The sequence below is a fragment of the Echinops telfairi genome, unplaced genomic scaffold (assembly GCF_000313985.2).
Source record: "Echinops telfairi isolate 266 unplaced genomic scaffold, ASM31398v2 ScPeMD7_443;HRSCAF=831, whole genome shotgun sequence".
NCBI lineage: Eukaryota > Metazoa > Chordata > Mammalia > Afrosoricida > Tenrecidae > Echinops > Echinops telfairi.
Genome location: NW_022104341.1, coordinates 76,175,182 through 76,192,471, shown reverse-complemented (window position 1 = coordinate 76,192,471; position 17,290 = coordinate 76,175,182). Strand labels below are relative to the sequence as shown.

Here is a 17,290-nt window from a genome sequence, read left to right as displayed (position 1 = left end):
AAACGATGTACAAATGCGCTTTACACAATTGATGTGTGTATGGATTGGGATAACAGTTGTATGAGCCCCTAATAAAATGTTAAAAAAGAGGGGGGAAAAATAAAGATTAGAAAGAGTTGCAGGTAAGTTTTCTGTGCATTGAGCTGTATACCTATGATTGGTATGATTTTCTAGATACTGTATGCGAAAGTGTTTCAAGTTAATGAAAAATTGAATTTAAAAATAATAGAATTTTCCCACGACCCTTGCATGTTACATTCCAGGGTAAAATGAGAGAGCGTGTAAAATGTAATAATTATTTGTTGTGGCCAAGTTATCTGTGTTAAGGTGCAGTGCTAGCAGAGTGGGTTAAGCTTTGAGCTGCTAATCACAAGGTCAGTGGTTTAAACCTACCAGCTGCTCTGAGGGAGAAAGGTGAGGCTATCTACTCATGTAAAGATTTACAGTCTTGGAACCCATTGGGGCTGTTCAACTCTGTTCGGTGTGCCATAATTGGCTAAATGGCAGTGCATTTGAGTTCTCGGTGATAGCCGGGCCTAGGACAGTGTTGCTCAGTAGAACTTTCTGCGGTGATGAACATGTTTTTTATCCGTGGTTTCCAGTAAACTAGCCACTAGCGACATGTGACAGTTGAGCCTTTGAAATAGGACGAGTGTTACTGAAGAACTGGGTTTTAAATTTTACTTAGTTAAAATTCTAATATGCATGTATAGCTGTTGAGTTGAACAGTGCAAATGTATAGTGTGGCCATGGGAAATGAATGACTGAAGGAGAATGGCAAGGTTATTTGAGTTGAAGAAATCAAGTTTATTTGAGTTGAAGAAATGAAGAAACCGGAAGGCCAGAGTGTCAGATGAATTATGCATCTGTACCTTGAAGAACCCTCAGTTTATGTCAGGACCCAGGTGGCATGGAACACTATTAAGTTTTAAATTCTTCAAAGAGTCCTTTGAGGAGAAAGGGTACAGATTAGAATGGAATATTGTCTCCCATATAGGTTGTCAAGGACATGGAGATTGAAATGTTTCTGAAGCTCAGCTCGTTGAGTCATTCAAGGTTTTAAACAGGAAAAAAGGGTCAAATATTCATGTATTAGGAAGGCCATGTGGGTAACTCTATAGGTTAGGGAGAATATGCCTAATTAAAAACTTTATAGTAATTGAGGCAGAAAATGTCAGTGTTGTAAGCTACCATGACTGATTGAATGTGAACAGAGACGAAGCAGGAAGGAGTTTGCTTTTCATCTAGGTATCTATCTAGGAAACAGAGAAGGCAAGGATGGGCGCTCATGTTTCTAGTTTATGTGATTGGAATGTGTTCTTACCATAACCAATATAAGGAACCACAAACAAGGGAACATGTTTTGTTGTGAGAGAGGAGTTAATTTCTTTTCAAGTGTGTTGAATTTGAGTAGCCATTGAAACTTTAGAGACAGTGGATGGTGCATACTGTTAATGTACTTAAGAAGATTGAAGGTGAGAGTCCTTGCTGAGCCACCTAGAAGAAAGACCTGGTAATCTTTTTCCAAAAAATTGAAAACCCTTTGGAACACAGTTCTTTTGACACATCTGAGTCAGAGTTAATCCAACAGCAAGAGGTGATTGGTTGGTGAGACATCCAGAGCCACCTGTGAGGACTGGAACTCAGGAGGAATTATTTTTGGAATCATCAGCATTATGAATTGGGAATCCTCAATCTGTTGTGATCCTTCTGAGGGTCCATGAACAGGCTTCATGGGTCTGCCAACCTCCTTGTGTATAAAACAATGTGTGCGTGTTGTTTTCTGCAGAAGAGATTTTTTGTTGTTACAGTTTTCAGGTCTGTAAAAGTAAAACCTATGGATACTTCAGTAGTCGAGGCCAATTGAGCATTGAAAGCAGCCAGGAATTAAATGAGAAGACAATTTAAGGACAAACCAAAGGATGAGCAAGAGAATGAGAACTTGTTCAAGAGACCAAGAAGGAATGGTTGGAGCTGAGGGGACCCAGATAGAGTGCCTTGAAAGTGAAACCAGGTGAAGGCTTGGGGAAGAAATAGCAGCTGCAGATGCTTGAGGGATTGACTGAAGTGCTGGTGGGACACTTGTGTGAGAGCAGTTTGATCCAGTGTTGAAGAACGAAGCCGGATTGCAGGCGTGGATGAGAGGTTAGGAATATTGACCTTGAGCAGGGCCAGTTTTCAAAAAGCTCTTGTGAAAACAGCGGGAGGGAGAGATGGCGACTAAAGAGAGCCATGAGGTTTTGCTTTGGCAGGGAGTTGTGCTGAGGGATGTCAGGATGTAAAAGAGGGACATAATGTAGTGATTATTTTTTCAGGGTGTCAAAGAAATGTTGAGCCTGAGTATAAATGGGGCCTCTGTGAGATGGAAAAGAAGCATGGTGGTAGTGGCACTGGAAAGATTTTTTGGTCAATGATGGAGTTGGATGAAAGTTTTCTGATCAACGATTTCTAAGTATTGTGTTTTGCAACATTAGTTACAGAGCCCACCAGTGTAATAGCATCCTTCCATGCTTCCTCCCTGGTCCCCTATTCATCCTTATTTCCTGCCTGCTTCCTGCCTGCTTGAGCTTGTTTTGGAGCAAATGCTGTGGAGCATTTGAGGCCATTTGGTCTCTTACGGTTAATTGTTCTAAAGAGCATGTTTCTCCCGAGTGACATTTTTCACTTCCCAGGCCTGTCTATTGTTTGGTTTCAAAGTGGTCCCTGGAGGTGGCTCCAAATCTAGGTTTGAAGAGTGTTTAGGGGCCACAGCCTGTGGGTTTCCACCAGTCAATAAGTCTGGTTTTTTTAATATGGTTTTTGTTCTACATTTTCCTCATCTGTCCAGGACATTACGTGGTTTCTATGAGGTAGCCAGGAACCACCTAGCTCTTCTGGCCTCGTTTCATAAGCTTTGGATTGGTTATTTTCTCCAGCGTGATTTTCTTCACTCCTCAATTCTGCATGGGAAAGACCTTTAGCTGCACCTGAGATGACTTCTCACTAGCTTTTAAGAGCCCAGTCCCTTCCTTACCACAGTAGGATGTAGAGCATTGTCTTCGTGAACAGCGTTACATTATTTGACGGAGTTGTTTCCCCAAGACTATGATCCTAAGCCCCCAAGCAGGTTCTGAATAGTCTTGACAGCCACCATGAAGAAATTTTGGCTTTATCTAAATGTTCATAGAGTGTTGAGAAAGATTTTAAGCATCTAGTCTCCTGTAAGAGTCCGTGCTTTAGAACTGCTATCTTGGCAATAGCAAGGGCCATAGACTAGAAGGGGGCCAGACTGAAGGCAGACGGATGGTCGTATTAAATAAGAAGTGATGAGAGGCTGCATTAGAGCAGTAGCAGTGAGGATGAAGAAGAGTTAGTGAACTTGATAAAATAACTCAGAGGTGTGATTGGTGTCATGAGCACACTTGTGGTAATGTTGACTAAGTAACTAAAACCCACTGCAATCACATTGATTCCATCTCATAGTGACACTATTAAGGTTTCCAAGGCTGTAAATTTATACATGAGCATATATCTTCAGCAGTTTTCTACAAGGTGACGGGTAGATTTGAAATTCTGACCTTGCAGTTAGCCATCTACTGCTTATCTGCCACTATCACCAAGTCTCCTTGACTGACTAGTGAACTTATGTTAGGACATTTAGGGGTAGAGTGAGTTACAACTCTATTGAGACATCATTCACACTACACAATTCACCTATTTATAGGGTTTAGTTTGATGGCTTTAGTATACTCAGAATTGTGCGACCATCACCACAATCTTAGAACTTTCCATGACTGCTTAAAGAAACTATTAGCAGCTATTCCTCATTTCACCCAGTGTTTGCCCCCAGCCCCATTGTTGTTAGATGCTGTCCAGGTGGTTACAACTCGGCGACCCCATGAAACTGGTGCTGCTGCATCCTCACGGTTGTCACTTTCTTGTTGCAGCCACTGTACCAACCCAGCTCATTGAGGGTCTTCCTCTGTTTTTTAATTTTTGGCTGATTTTCTATTTTGCTAAGCATGATGGACTTTTCTAGGGATGGGTCTTTCCTGACATGTGCCAAAATACGTGACTTGAAGTCTCATTATTCTCATTTTTAAGAAGCATTCTGGCTGTACTTCCCCTAAGACAGATTTGCTCGTCTTAGGCCACCACTCCTCTATCTACTTCCTGTCCCTATGGATTTGCCTCGTAAGGACATTTAATAGATATGGGATGACACCGTATGGCATCCTTTGTGCCACACTTCTCTCATTGAGTGTATGTTTTTAAGGTTCATCTCTGTAAAGTTCACTGTTTCCTAATATGCTTCTTTGCATGTTTTTCTTCGACACTGGAATGGAGTGCCTGGAGGGCAGGGATGAGTCTTGCATATTCTAGAGTTTTATCCAGCATATGCTTTTGGTATTTAGTTGTGAAACTTTAGCTATTTGGTATATCATAAGCTAGAAGGGTAATTCATTTGATTATAATAATTAAGTTATTTGTTCCCCATGCATATATTGGGTGTCATGGAATAAAGAAGAAGCTTGGCAATGGTGATCGGCTCCAGGTTCTGCCGTTGATTCTTGTGTGACCCCCCCAAGTCAATCATAATACTTTCTGAGAACACTTTTCTTATCTGCCAATGGAAGTACAAATTCCAAACTAATCTGAATTGAAGAATAACTAAGATAATTCACCCTGATGGGATTTGGGGGTCTCCCAAACAGCCTCTGTGAAAAACTGAGTGCATATTTTATCTCTATTGCCTAGTCTTCTTGGACTAGGAATAACAACAGCAGTTAGAAGAGCCCCACTAAAGTCACTGGCATGAAGTCCGTGTGACAGCATAGCGATCGCACAGGGCGGAGTGGACTCCCCGGTGCGTTTCTGAGGGTGGAGAGCAGAACGCCTCATCTTGCTCTCACAGAGCCCCGAGCGGGGTCAAACTGCTGACCTAACAGTTAGCAGCCCAGCATGCAACCCACTACGCTGTCAGGACTCCTCGGAGCAGGAAGAGTCCTGTAACCTTTTTTCACAGGGTTGGGTATTTTTGACTCCTCAAGCCTTTTCACCCCACCCCACCCCCAGTTTTGAGGTCTTTGGTAAGTGGCCTATGACTTTTCTTGTCATCAACCCTGGACACTTGTCATATTCCTTGTTTGCTAGGCTGGTATGCTTAAGGTACTTATTTTTTACCCTCATCAGTATTCTGCATAGCTTCCTATCTTCCTTCTTGATTTACACTGTCTTAATAGGGTACATGTTGTTGAATATGAGGGGGAAAAGGTTGAAAACCTACCCCATCAACATTGGGCTGGTAACCATAAGGTCAGCAGTTCAAACCTACCCGCCACTTTGAGGGAAAAACAGGATGCTTTCTGCTCCCTAAAAGATTTACAGCCTGAAACCCAAAGGTTAACAGTTTTGTTCTGCCCTGTAGGGTCACTATGAGCTGGAATCAACTCTTTGGCAGTAAGGGTTTGGTTTTAAGAGTCATCTTCCCCTAACAAACAATTTGTATGTGTGGTTCAGCAATTCCTTGTGCCCCTTGAGAGTTCTTTATATTTTTATTTTAGAGATATATTGAGTGTATATTTGCGGACCATGTGTCCAGATAAATAAATAAAATAAAACTTGACTTCCAAGACCTTATAGCACTTAGTGGGAGGAAACAAACATATAAATATACAGATCACAGTATAGTATGGAAGCTATAGTAGTGGAGGATGTTTGTGTGGTGATGGGAGCACTGGAAGATGTGATTGGGAGAGTGTTTTAAAGCCAGTGTCACCTGGCATTTCTGCCCTACAGGTATGACAGAAGCAGGCCAGGGAAGAGCACCTGCCTCCTTTGAGCCTCACAACAATGTCGTGACGGGCAGGTTCTGAGCCCTGTGCTAGAGAGCAGTCTAAACCAGAGAAAGGCTTAGTGGCTGGCTCTCACATTCCAGATTCACCTTGTGTGTGTCCTTGCCCCCCCCTCACACCCACCACTTCCATGCAGAGTACCACAGTGCTCTGTCACCACCACCCCATTAATTCTTCCTCCTCAAACAAAACTAGAGTCTCTGACTCCCCTTTACTATGTCTAGCCAGCTTCCAGTGTCTTGGGTGCATTGAACATTCCAGGGCTGTAGCAGTAGTGAAAATTGCTGATGTCATTGTTTGCCTTATTGGGATTTTGCTCTTTGTTTCGCAGGGAGCTGTGATTGGTATAGACGATGAGGACGACAGCACCTTCACAATAACTGTTGATCAGAAAACCTTCCATTTCCAGGGTGAGCTGAAAGGAAAGCTTTTTTCTTCTTCTTCTGTTCATAGCTCCAACTGCTTCTATTCTCCTCTTGTGGGTTGTTTGTGGATTATTTGAATGCTTTTGTAACAGATCCTGCATGAACGAGTGCACAGGAACATTCTGGATGAAGTGGTACTGCAGGTTAGGCAGGGATTTGTATCCTCTGCAGTGGATACAGATCTGTTTTGAAGCGACTGTGGATGTGGCTGCAATTGGAGATTAAAAATTTAAAGGATAAAAATCAGTGAAGGGAGAGAGTAATGGGCTGCTGCTGCTGCTGGCTTATGTTTACAGAAGGTTGCTGATCTTCTTTATTGAGGAGTCTGGGTCTGCTACTGCATGAAGAGTCTAAAGACTGATTGAGAAGGCTGCAGTGTTTGTATAAAACTTGAAGTAGAAATTCAATTGAAGCTAGTGGCAACCTGTGGTTTAAAGGTCTTGCTTTGCTTCAAGAACTGCAAGTGCATTCATTTCACCGCATTTCTGTGTCTTGTCTGCCAGTCGTCATTTCTCTGCTGTTGTCCTTTTGTAGAGTTAACAACACCAATGCCATCTGTCACTGCTATGTTTCGGCATTGCATGCTATGGTTCACCGGTAGAAAGGGTAAGGTACTGTCTGATCGTTCTCATTTCATCTTGCTTTGAAAACTCGAAACCAGTGAATAAAACTCCATTTTATTGATCCTTTTCTAAGGTACTTCTCATCTATTACCAGTGCCTACTAGTTTTAGTACCAATTTTTTAAAATTTGCCTATTTAGAAAAACTATTTTATATATTTAAAGCAGCCCAGAAAAAAACAACAACTTAGAAATGAGAAGGTTTGGAGGGCTTTTTCTTTTCTTTCTTTCTTTTTCTTTTTTGGGTTTTTATTTTCTTTGAAGTAGAGATGAAGTGATAGATACTATGTATTCCAAAAAAATAAACAAACACTAAGTAAGTGGTCCTGCTTAATTCTAGCATTAAAATGTTTTTGGTTATAAAGTATAACAGTGTTATGCCAGGTTTTCAGGCAACTATTATCTTTCTGTGCTAGCACAGTATATTATAGTTATGTTTTTTATTGTCTGTGTTTAAGCAATTGATATAGAAATGAAAAGGACAGCTTGTATGTAATAAAAATTAGAGCTGCAGTATTTTATCCTTAACAATTACATTGAATATATTTAGAGCTGCTTAAATAGTGATGCTGCCCCCAAATTTTCATTCCATTTAAACTTCATAAAGTATTTTTAATCCTATTGTGAAACCTTAAATTCTTTATTTTGATGACCAATGTGTAGTGCTGGTGCTGCTTCTATCAAAGCAGCTAATTCCCACACAGTGGTACTCTTTCCTTGAACGAAGCGGAGCACTTTAATGTGTTTCAAATAAGAGCTGCCGGATGCAGGTGAAGGCTGCAGTATGAATCCTCTCCTCTGCAGTTTCTAAGGAGATACCTCCTTTGGACTCCCAGAGCTGTATTGTTTGCCTCCTTAAAGGAGAAGAGACTCAGACCTATAGAGCAAAGATACTTCTCCCTTCTGATTTGCTGTTAAATAACTTATGTTAAACTTACCTCCCCTTTAACGCTACTTTATGTGGCTTGCTGTTAAAGTGAGCAATTCCTCTGAGCAATACTTTTCCATGGTAAGAATAAACAAGAGTTATGTAAATTAAAAACATTCTTTAATCTGAGACTGCCAGGCTGTTGTTTTTCTATTGTCATAGTTAGGGGCCACTCAGGAGACATGAGGTTATCTGCCTTTTGCAAAGGACCCAAAAAGACTGCATCTAATTTTGGACAATGATAAAGGTTATTTCACATTCTTCAGCCCTTGCTTTTAAAAAAAATCTATGCAAATATAAAAAGTTCTCAATGATAGTGGATCTTATTTCCTCAATTAGAATTGGAGACAGTTTGCGCTGACATATTAACATTTATTTAAATGTGTTAAAGTTTTTATTAATATGCCATCATTTTTGAAAGCAAATATCAATTGTTACATCTATAAAACAAATTCCTTTTGCTGTCAGCAATATTAAAGGGAAAGCTAGAATTTGTTGTTACATTAATTTATTCATTTAACATCTATTTTGGATATTATTCTAAGCTCTAGGGATACAGTGGTCAAAAACAAGTAAAATTTCTTGCCCTCATAGGCTACCCATTGTGGTACAGGAGAATGCCAATAAATAGGAAAATTAGCAAAATATAAGTAAATTAGAAAATTATATGTGCTGAGAAGTGGGGGAGCAGGAAAGGAGAAAATTAAATAGAAGTAAGGGTGGGGTGCTTAAATTTTAGATAAGGTGGACAGGCTCACTGGGATGGTGCCTTTAAGTCAAAGACCTGCAGGAAATGAGGGAACGGACCACGTGGCTGTGTTGGGAGAGAAGGATTGCATCATTTCAGCCAGAGGGGACAGTAAGTGCCAAGGCGGGCGTGCCATATTAGAAGAACAGCACTGGTTGGAGTGCAGCCGTCAGGGAGAGAGCCTTATAAATCACAATACGGACATTGACTTTACCTGAGAGGAGAAGCCATTAGAGGGTTCTGAGCAGAGACGTGACATAATGTGATTTATGTTTTTAACCTCGTCACCCTGGCCGCTGTGCTGACTGTGCAAGGCGGGGGAAGCAAGGCCAGCAGCAGGGAACTAGTCAGGAGACTATTGAAATCCCGAAGGAAGGTGCTGCTCAAAGTTGTTGGCGCGTTCACTGCTGCAGCAGTGAGTGTTGGAAGGTAGTGTGTATCTAACCAACTTTATTGAGGTATAGTTACCATATAATTAAATGTAAGTATCATATAGTTCTATGAGTTTTGCCATTTATTTACTCATGGAGGTGCCCCCCACAATCAAAATAGAAAACTTTAAATTTTTTCCTTTCTATCACTCTCAAAGATTCCTTTAACCAATCCCCACTCCAGCCCCAGGCCCAGGCAACCACTGATTTACTTACCATGTACTATTTTTAAATATTCATCCATATCATTGCATTTATTTGTTGTTACTTCCCATTTTTATTGCTAAGTATTCGTCCATTGAAAGATGGTGTATCTGTTTTGAAGCTAGTTGTAGCATGTGACAGAAAGGTCTAAGACTGATGTCAGGATTTTAGAGTATGAGCAATATTAATTAGACAGGCAAGACAGACTTCAAGAGGAACTGCGTTGTGTGTGTGTGGGGTGGGGTGGGGGTGGAGCTTGGAACCAGGAACTTAGTTTTGGACATACATATTAACCAAATTTTAGATGTCTATCAAATATCCAAATGGAGATATCAAGTAGGCAGCTCAACTCTGGAGTTCCAGGAAATCCAAGCTGGGGAAATAAATGGGGACATCATTGGTATATGCTTGGTAGTTCCAGCCGGGAGACTTAGGGAGTGATGTTCAGCAAGCAGAGAGATCTAACTATGGAGTGTTGGGGCACTCCCGCATTTATTTAGAAAGCAGAAGGTGATACAGGGCCAGCAAGATCAAAAACAACCACCAAGGAGGAGGAAACCCAGGGAAAGACAGGAGAGAAAGTGTTTCTAGAGGAGAGAGGGATTAGCAAGTATCCCAGATGCTGCTGGCAGAGGACTGAGGCCCAATCACAGGATTTAACAAAGGAGCTTAATAAGCTTAAGAGGAGTAATTTTAAAATAATACAATTTTAAGAGGCGTTCCTAAGTGGCTCCAATAGTTAAGCTCTCTACTACTAATTTAACAAAAGCTTGCCAGTTTGAACCCACATAGAGGCATCTCAGGGAATAGACCTAGAGATTTCTAATGTCACACACGGGTTTGCTGTGAGCTGGAATGAACTCCATGGCAACCACCACCAGCATAATTTTAAGATAGTATAGATAGGGCTGTCATGTTCTATTGTCAAGGGAAGGTGAGGGACAAAATAGCTGGAGAGAAGAGTAGAAGGAACTCAGATTGTGTTTTAAGAGTGAGTGAGTGTGTGTGTGTGTGCGCGTGCGCGCTGTCGATGGTGGCTCAGTAAAGAGGAAAATTGGTGATGCAGGAGCGTAGAAGGAGAACTGTGAGATCTATGACCTTGAGAGGTCATAGAATAGAGGATAGAACTTAACCTTTTGCTAGGAGCGTGGACCTTTCAACCATAGGGACAAGAAGTGTATGGAAAGGTCTATAGGTAGGTGATTACCTAGCACCCGTTTACCCACTATGGTTTGCCTTTTAGGGCTTGCATCTTATTGTGTCTAATTGGTAATGCCTACAGAAATGGTGTTTTTACCTTAAGCAAACCTGGTATGTGAAACAACGTGAGTTTTTTGAAAGATGAAAATTAGGAACATGTATGTAATTATTTCTTCTTAAAATAATCCTTCACTTCCAAAGACTTTCCTGAGGACATAATTTACGCAGTATGTTCATCAAAATAATTTCCAGTGTGAAATTTGTTTGCCTATTTAGTTGAACATACTCAAAACACAAGTCTCGTAAGGCAAAATACCAAGCTGAAAGGGAAAATGTTTGCGTGTACTTTCAGGAACTACTTAGTGGAAGTCATCTGCGGTCAGTCTGAGACTTCTTCAACTCAGCTCACCGGAGTTCTTTCACCTGTTAGATGCATACTTTCTGAAATCAGTTCAGTGTTTGCTGTTACGGTGAAAGAAAGTGTTTAAATCAGAAAAGTTCTGTTGAACAAGTGTAGTAGTATAAGGTAGCTACTAGTGCATTAACATCAATCAACTTTGTGCGGCACATCTGCATCATTAATCATTTAGAATAGCAGACAGTAAAACATTGAAGTAAACCGTGGCTACAGGCTTAAGTGTCTTTTGGTTTAAAAATGACCTCAGCATTATAATTTCTAAACTGATTCCATTCTCTCTCTTTCTCTTTTGACTTTTTAAACTTTTTATTATGATTTAGCTGAAAGTTTACAGAGCGAAATTCATGTTTGGATTCATAACATTGGGTTCAACCCCCACAATTTAACAATTTCTTCTCTGCTGACTGTTTTCATCTGCCCTTACTTTCTATCCCTTCCTGCCCTCTGAACTTGAGGGGAAATGTTGCCCTCTTGATCTCTTATAGTTGATTTTCCTAAGGAATGTGTAGCTCCTTGCTGCTGTTGACCTTACAGGCCTGTCATTTGGCTGGAAGTAGGACTATGGGGGAGCGTTCAGTTTCTTTCAAGCATGAAGGATAGCTGACAGCTTTAGTCTTGGGGATATTTTACAAGCAGAAGACACTTAAATCTTCCATCAGATGAGGAAGCCTGGTCTTTTTCATTGAATTTTGTTCCACCACCACCCCCTCCCCCTACTTTATCCAGGATCTCCTGTTGATTTTGAGTTATCACCAGTAGTAGCTGGTTCTTCAAGCTCAGGGTTGAGGAGGCTGGGGTTCACATTGTCCATTTGTCTTTTGGATTCATTGTTTCCTTGACTCTTTAATTTTCCTTGTGGTCCATTTGTCTTCTGCATTCATGTTTCTTGGCCTTTTGCTTTTCTTTCCTCTACACATTGACCAATAATTGTCCCTCAGATGGCCACTCACAAGCTTCTGAGATCCCATTCACCACTCACCAAAATAGGATGTAGAGCATTGTCTTTGTGGGCTTTGTTATGCACAACATTGACTGGGGTGTCTCCTAAGATTATGACCCTGAGCCTCTAAGCCCAGTGACTCAGTCCTTCATAGGGTTTGGTTATAGTTAATATGTTTTCATAACTTTGCCCCTTGTATGCTCTACAGTATTTGTGGATATATTAGTAGCACATATGAATGCATATACAGAAATAACCTCTATCAGATCTTTGTATGTTTGTGGATGTAATCCCATTCAGTTTTCTCCCCTTGTTCTGTATGTGCCTATGTATCCATGTGTAGGTTGTTAGTACTGTTATTGCATATATTGCATACCCATGCAATACTTACCTTTGCTGCTTTGAACTCTTATGCTCCTCCCAGTGTTTGCTTGGTCATTTTGCACTCACCTCCCCCTTTTTGTATATTACCTTTCCCTTCACCCAAGTTAATATATGTCTAACCTCTAGATAACCTCTCTCCCTCTCCACCCCTGGTAATCTTTGAAAAAGTATTCTTTCTGTTTGTAAACCTTTTCTCGATTTTTTACAATCGTGGTCTCATACAATGTTTGCCCCTTTGCCATTGACCAATCTTATTCAGTATAATATCCTGTACGTTCATCCATGTTCTGAGGTGTTTCACAAATCTGTCATTATTCTTTAATGTTGCATAATATTAGTGTATGAGCCATAGTTTGTTTATCCTTTCTAACATTGCCGGACATCTAGATGGCTTCTGTCTTTTTGCTGTTGTGGCTAGTGCTGCAGTGAACATGGGCTGCATATTTCCCTTTGTGTTGTGGATTTTCTTTCTCTGGGATACATAACAAACAGCACTATTGCTGGATCATATGGTATGTCTGTTTCCAAGTTTTAAAGAAATGCCATACCATTTTCCATAGTGGCTGCACCATTTTGCAGTCCCACCAGCCATCTATAAGGTTTCCTGTCTCATAACATCCTTTTAATCATCCATGGTTTCTGTTTGTTTTTTAATTCTGCTATTAATACTGGTGTGAAATAACTTATTGTTTTGAGTTGCATCTCTAATGGCTAATGACTGTGGGCATTTCTTCATGTATTTTTTGGCTGCGTGGATATCTTTTTTGAAGTGTCTGTTCATGTCATCTGCCCATTTTAAAATTGTTTTGTTTTTGAGGTGTTGAAATTTTCTATGAATTTTAGGAATTTTCTGATATGTTATTGCCAAATGCTTTTTTCTCAGCCTGTAAGTTCTCTTTTTACTTTTGATATACATAGATATTTGATTTATAGGAGGTCTCGGTCTAGTTTGTCTCTTGCTTTTGTGCATTCTAAAATATGTTTGATAGTGTATTTATACCATATATTACAGCATATTAAGATCAACAAAAAATAGGGGCAAACTCTGAGGCCCTAATAAATGACATAAATTAGGACCTCCTAAAAATTAAATATCTGTGTGCATCAAAACACTTAAGAAAGTAAGAGAGACATACAAAAAATAGAAGGGCATATTATACATGAATAGGAAGATTTAACATTGTGAAAATGTCAGAACTACCCAAAATAATCTATAGATATAATGCAATCAAAATCCTGAGTCCAATATTATTCTTCAGAGATGGAAACACTAATTACCAACTTTATATGAAGAACAAAACAGTCTGATATTGGTATAATGACAAACACATAGACTAATAGAACCATCTTTCTCTCCATGTACAAAACTAACTCTAGATGGATTAAAGATCAAAATGTATTAATAGCTAAATTGATCTTACATCATGTTTCTGCAAATGGATATTCAGTTTTGCTAGCCACATTTGTTGAAGGGACTCTCTCCCCCATGTAATGGATTTTGGCCATTTATCAAAGACTTGCTGTCCATAAGTAAATGGTTTGGCTCTTTGGCTCTAAATTTTGTTCTGTTACTCATTGTGTCTGTCGTTGCACCAAAACTAGGCTGTTTTAATTACTGTGGCTGTGATTTTGAGATCAGGTAGAATTGAAGCCTATTTTGTTGTTCTTCATATAAGGTTGGTGACTTGGGATTTTAATTTATTTGTTTGTTTTAGTAACCTGTTCTGTTGCTTCTTTTTTGATTAAGTCTATTCAAATTAACTACTTCAGATTGTTAGTTTTGGTAGGCAGTGTGTTTCTAGAAATTGTTCTTTGTCTTCTAGGTTTTCAAATCTATTGGAGTACAGTTCTCCTTATATTATGTTATTATCCTTTATATCTATTGTAATGTCACCTCTTGGACTTCTTACTTGTATTATTTGCATCTTTTCCTTTTTAAAACCAAATTTGCCAGTGATTGTTAATTTTAAAATCCTTTAAAAAAACCAATTCCTACTATTGCTGATTTGTTCTCTTGCTTTCTTGTTTATTTATTTCTGCCAGAATGATTTTGGTTCTTTCTTTTTTGGTAGGTGTTTTTATTGGTATAAATTGTTTACTGAGCATAGTTTTTCTGTGTCCCAGAGATTTTATGTTTTCCTTCTCATTTGATTCAAGGAGTTATTTATTTGTTTTATTACAGATTAAATGATTGTTATTCAGTTTCCATGTCTTTGATTTTTTTCTCACTTGATCTTTCCATTGTTGACTTCTAAATTTATAGCATTGTGATCCGAGAAGGTGTTTTATAATATTTTTGTGTTTTAAATTTTATTTAGGCTTGCTTGTGACATACGGTCTGTTTTGTAGAATGTTTAAGGTGTGGTAGAAATAAATGAACATTATATCCTTGATGAGTGAAGTGTTATGTATCTGTCTATGAAGTCAAGTCAATTATTTGTGCTGCTTAGATTGTATCTTTGTTGAGTTCTCTTTAATTATTCTGTCCTTCATGGAAAGTGGTGTATGATGGGTTTTTGCGTTTTTGTTTATCTTAGACCTGTGTCTCAAGTTGTAGAATTAATACTATCAACTTTCACTACTAACAAAAAAGTGGTATATTAAAGTCTCCTCTGATTCATTAACATAATTAAAAATAGTTCAGAACTGCTACAAATTCAAGCCAGATTCAGAAGAGGCTGTGGAATGAGAGGTATCATTACTATTATCATATGGATCTTGACTGAAAACAGAGAATATCAGAAAGATATTTACTTGTATTTTATTGACCATACAGAGGCATTCTACTATGTGGATTATAACAAATTAATGGATAACTTTGTAAAGAATGAAAATTCCAGCACACTTAATTGTGCTCATATAGAACCTGTACTTAGAACAAGAAGTGAACATTTAATAGAACAAAGGAATATGAATACTTCATGGTTTAAAGTCAGGAAGGATATGTGCCAGGGTTGTATCCTTTCACTATATTTATTCAAACTGTATATGCTAAGCACATAATCCAAGAAATTGGACTATAGGAACAAGAACACAATTTGAGAATTAGGGGAAAACTCATTAACAACCTGTGATATGGAGAATATACAACCTTGCTTGCTGAAAGCCAAGAGGACTTGAAACACGGATGAAAATCAAAGACTACAGTTTTCATTATGGATACAAAAACTCAAAGTCACTGTCATCGAGTCCATTTCTACCCCTGGCGACCCAACAAATCAGAATCAATTTTATAGCAATATGAAATACACCTCAACACCACCACCAGAAAAAAAAAACCCTCACAACTGGACCATTAGATAACATCATGATAAATGCAGAAATAATTGAAGTTTTCCTGGACTTTTCCTAGACTTCATTTTATTTAGATCTACAATTTCTGCCCACAGAAGCAGCAATCAGGAAATCAGACTCTATTTTCTTGGGCCAGTCTGCAGAATGTTTTGTTGTTAAGTGCTATTGAGTCACAACAGAATGAAACTCTGCCCAGTCCTGGCCATCCTCACAATGGTTTCTATTCTTGAGTCCACTGTTGAAGCCACAATGTCAATTCATCTCCTTGAGCGCCTTCCCCTCCTTGAGGACCTGCCCCTCTGCTTTATCAAACAAACATGATGTTCTTCTCCAGGGACTGGTCTCTTCTGACAACATGTCTAAAGTATGTAAGACGAAGTCTCACCATCCTTGCCTTTAAGGAGCACTTGGCCCGACTTTTTCCAAGACAGGTCTGTTTGTCCTTTTAGCAGTCCAAGGTACTTTGAGTATTCTTCTCCAGCACCACAATTCAAATCTGCTCCATAGACCTTTTTAAAATGCTAAAGAACAAAATGTTACTTTGAGGACTATAGTGCACCTGACCCATGTTTTTTTTCAATCACCTCATATTGCATTTGAAAGCCAGGACAGTGAATAAGGAAGACGGGAAGAATTGATGCCTTTGGATTATGGGGTTGGTGATGAATACTAAATATACAATTGACTGTCAGAAGAATGAACAAATCTGTCTTGGAAGAAGTAGAGCTCGAATTCTCCTTTGAAGCAAGGATACTGACTTTGAATATGTCATTGGGAGGGTCCAGTCCCTAGAGAAAGACATTTTGCCCCACGGTAGAGGGTCAGTTAAAAATGAGGAAGACCCGTAGTGAGATGGAATGGCACAATGACTGCACCAATGGGATCAAATGTTGGAAAAATTGTGAGGGTGGCCCGTGGCTGGGCAGTGTTTTGTTCTACTGTTCTACGATCCCTATGAATTGGAACTGCCTGGATGGTACTTAATAACAACAAGCTATTATTGTGGACTTCCCTGTCTTTTCAGTTCTGTTAAAGTTTGACTTCTGTATTTTGGGGTTCTTTCTTTGAATTTGTGGATGTTATGATTATTTCTTCTTGTTTGATAAAACTTTTAATCATATAATGCCCTTCCTTTATCTTTTGCCTCATAATCTATTTAATCAGCAGTTAATATTGCCACTCTGGGTTGTTTTGTTTGTTTTTTTTGCTATTTGCTTGATACATGTTTTACTAACCTTGGAGTGTTTAGCTCATTTTTATCTGTATCTAAGGCATATCTCCTACAGACAACATATTAAGTCTGCTATTCTCTGATCTTGAGTGTGCATATAATCCATTTATGAATTTACTGCTATCATTTTGCTGTTGTGTGTGTTTGTATTATTTGTTCCATATATTTTTCTTTACTTCATTTGGGTACAGGTTTTTTAGTATTTCCTTTGTTGCTGTTGTTTTACCATTTATTGAGACTTTATTTATTTATGAAATCATTTTATTGGGGGCTTTTACAGCTCTTATCACAGTCCATACATATATCCATTGTGTCAAGCACATTTGTACATATGTTGCCATTATCATGTTCAAAACATTTTCTTTCTACTTGAGCCCCTGGTATCGGCTCCTCATTTCCGCCCCCCTCCGGTAGCTCCAAGGAAGAAAGAGGAGTCTTTCTGCTCCTGTAATGACATAGAGCCTAAAAAAGAGAAAGACATAGAGCCTTGGAAACCCAAGGGGGCAGTGTCATTCTGCCTTATGGGACCACTGTGAGCCAGAAATGACTTGAGGACAGTGAGTTTGGTTTTTCAGTTTTATATCTAGGTTGATTTTTCTTTTAAATCTAGGTTGATTTTTAGGTGATGTTGC

The 17,290-nt window shown here is 39.1% G+C and overlaps 1 protein-coding gene across 9 annotated transcripts in view; it reads left to right on the top strand.

Annotated features, from left to right (window-relative positions):
- Window positions 1-17,290, top strand: part of OSBPL9 (oxysterol binding protein like 9) — a 158,860-nt gene that overhangs the window by 44,732 nt on the left and 96,838 nt on the right. For all 9 annotated transcript variants that reach the window (XM_004699432.4, XM_004699431.3, XM_045291890.1 and 6 more), the window contains exon 3: window positions 6,166-6,244. In XM_004699432.4, the coding sequence (XP_004699489.1) occupies window positions 6,166-6,244 (79 nt within the window). The remainder of the gene's footprint in view (window positions 1-6,165; window positions 6,245-17,290) is intronic.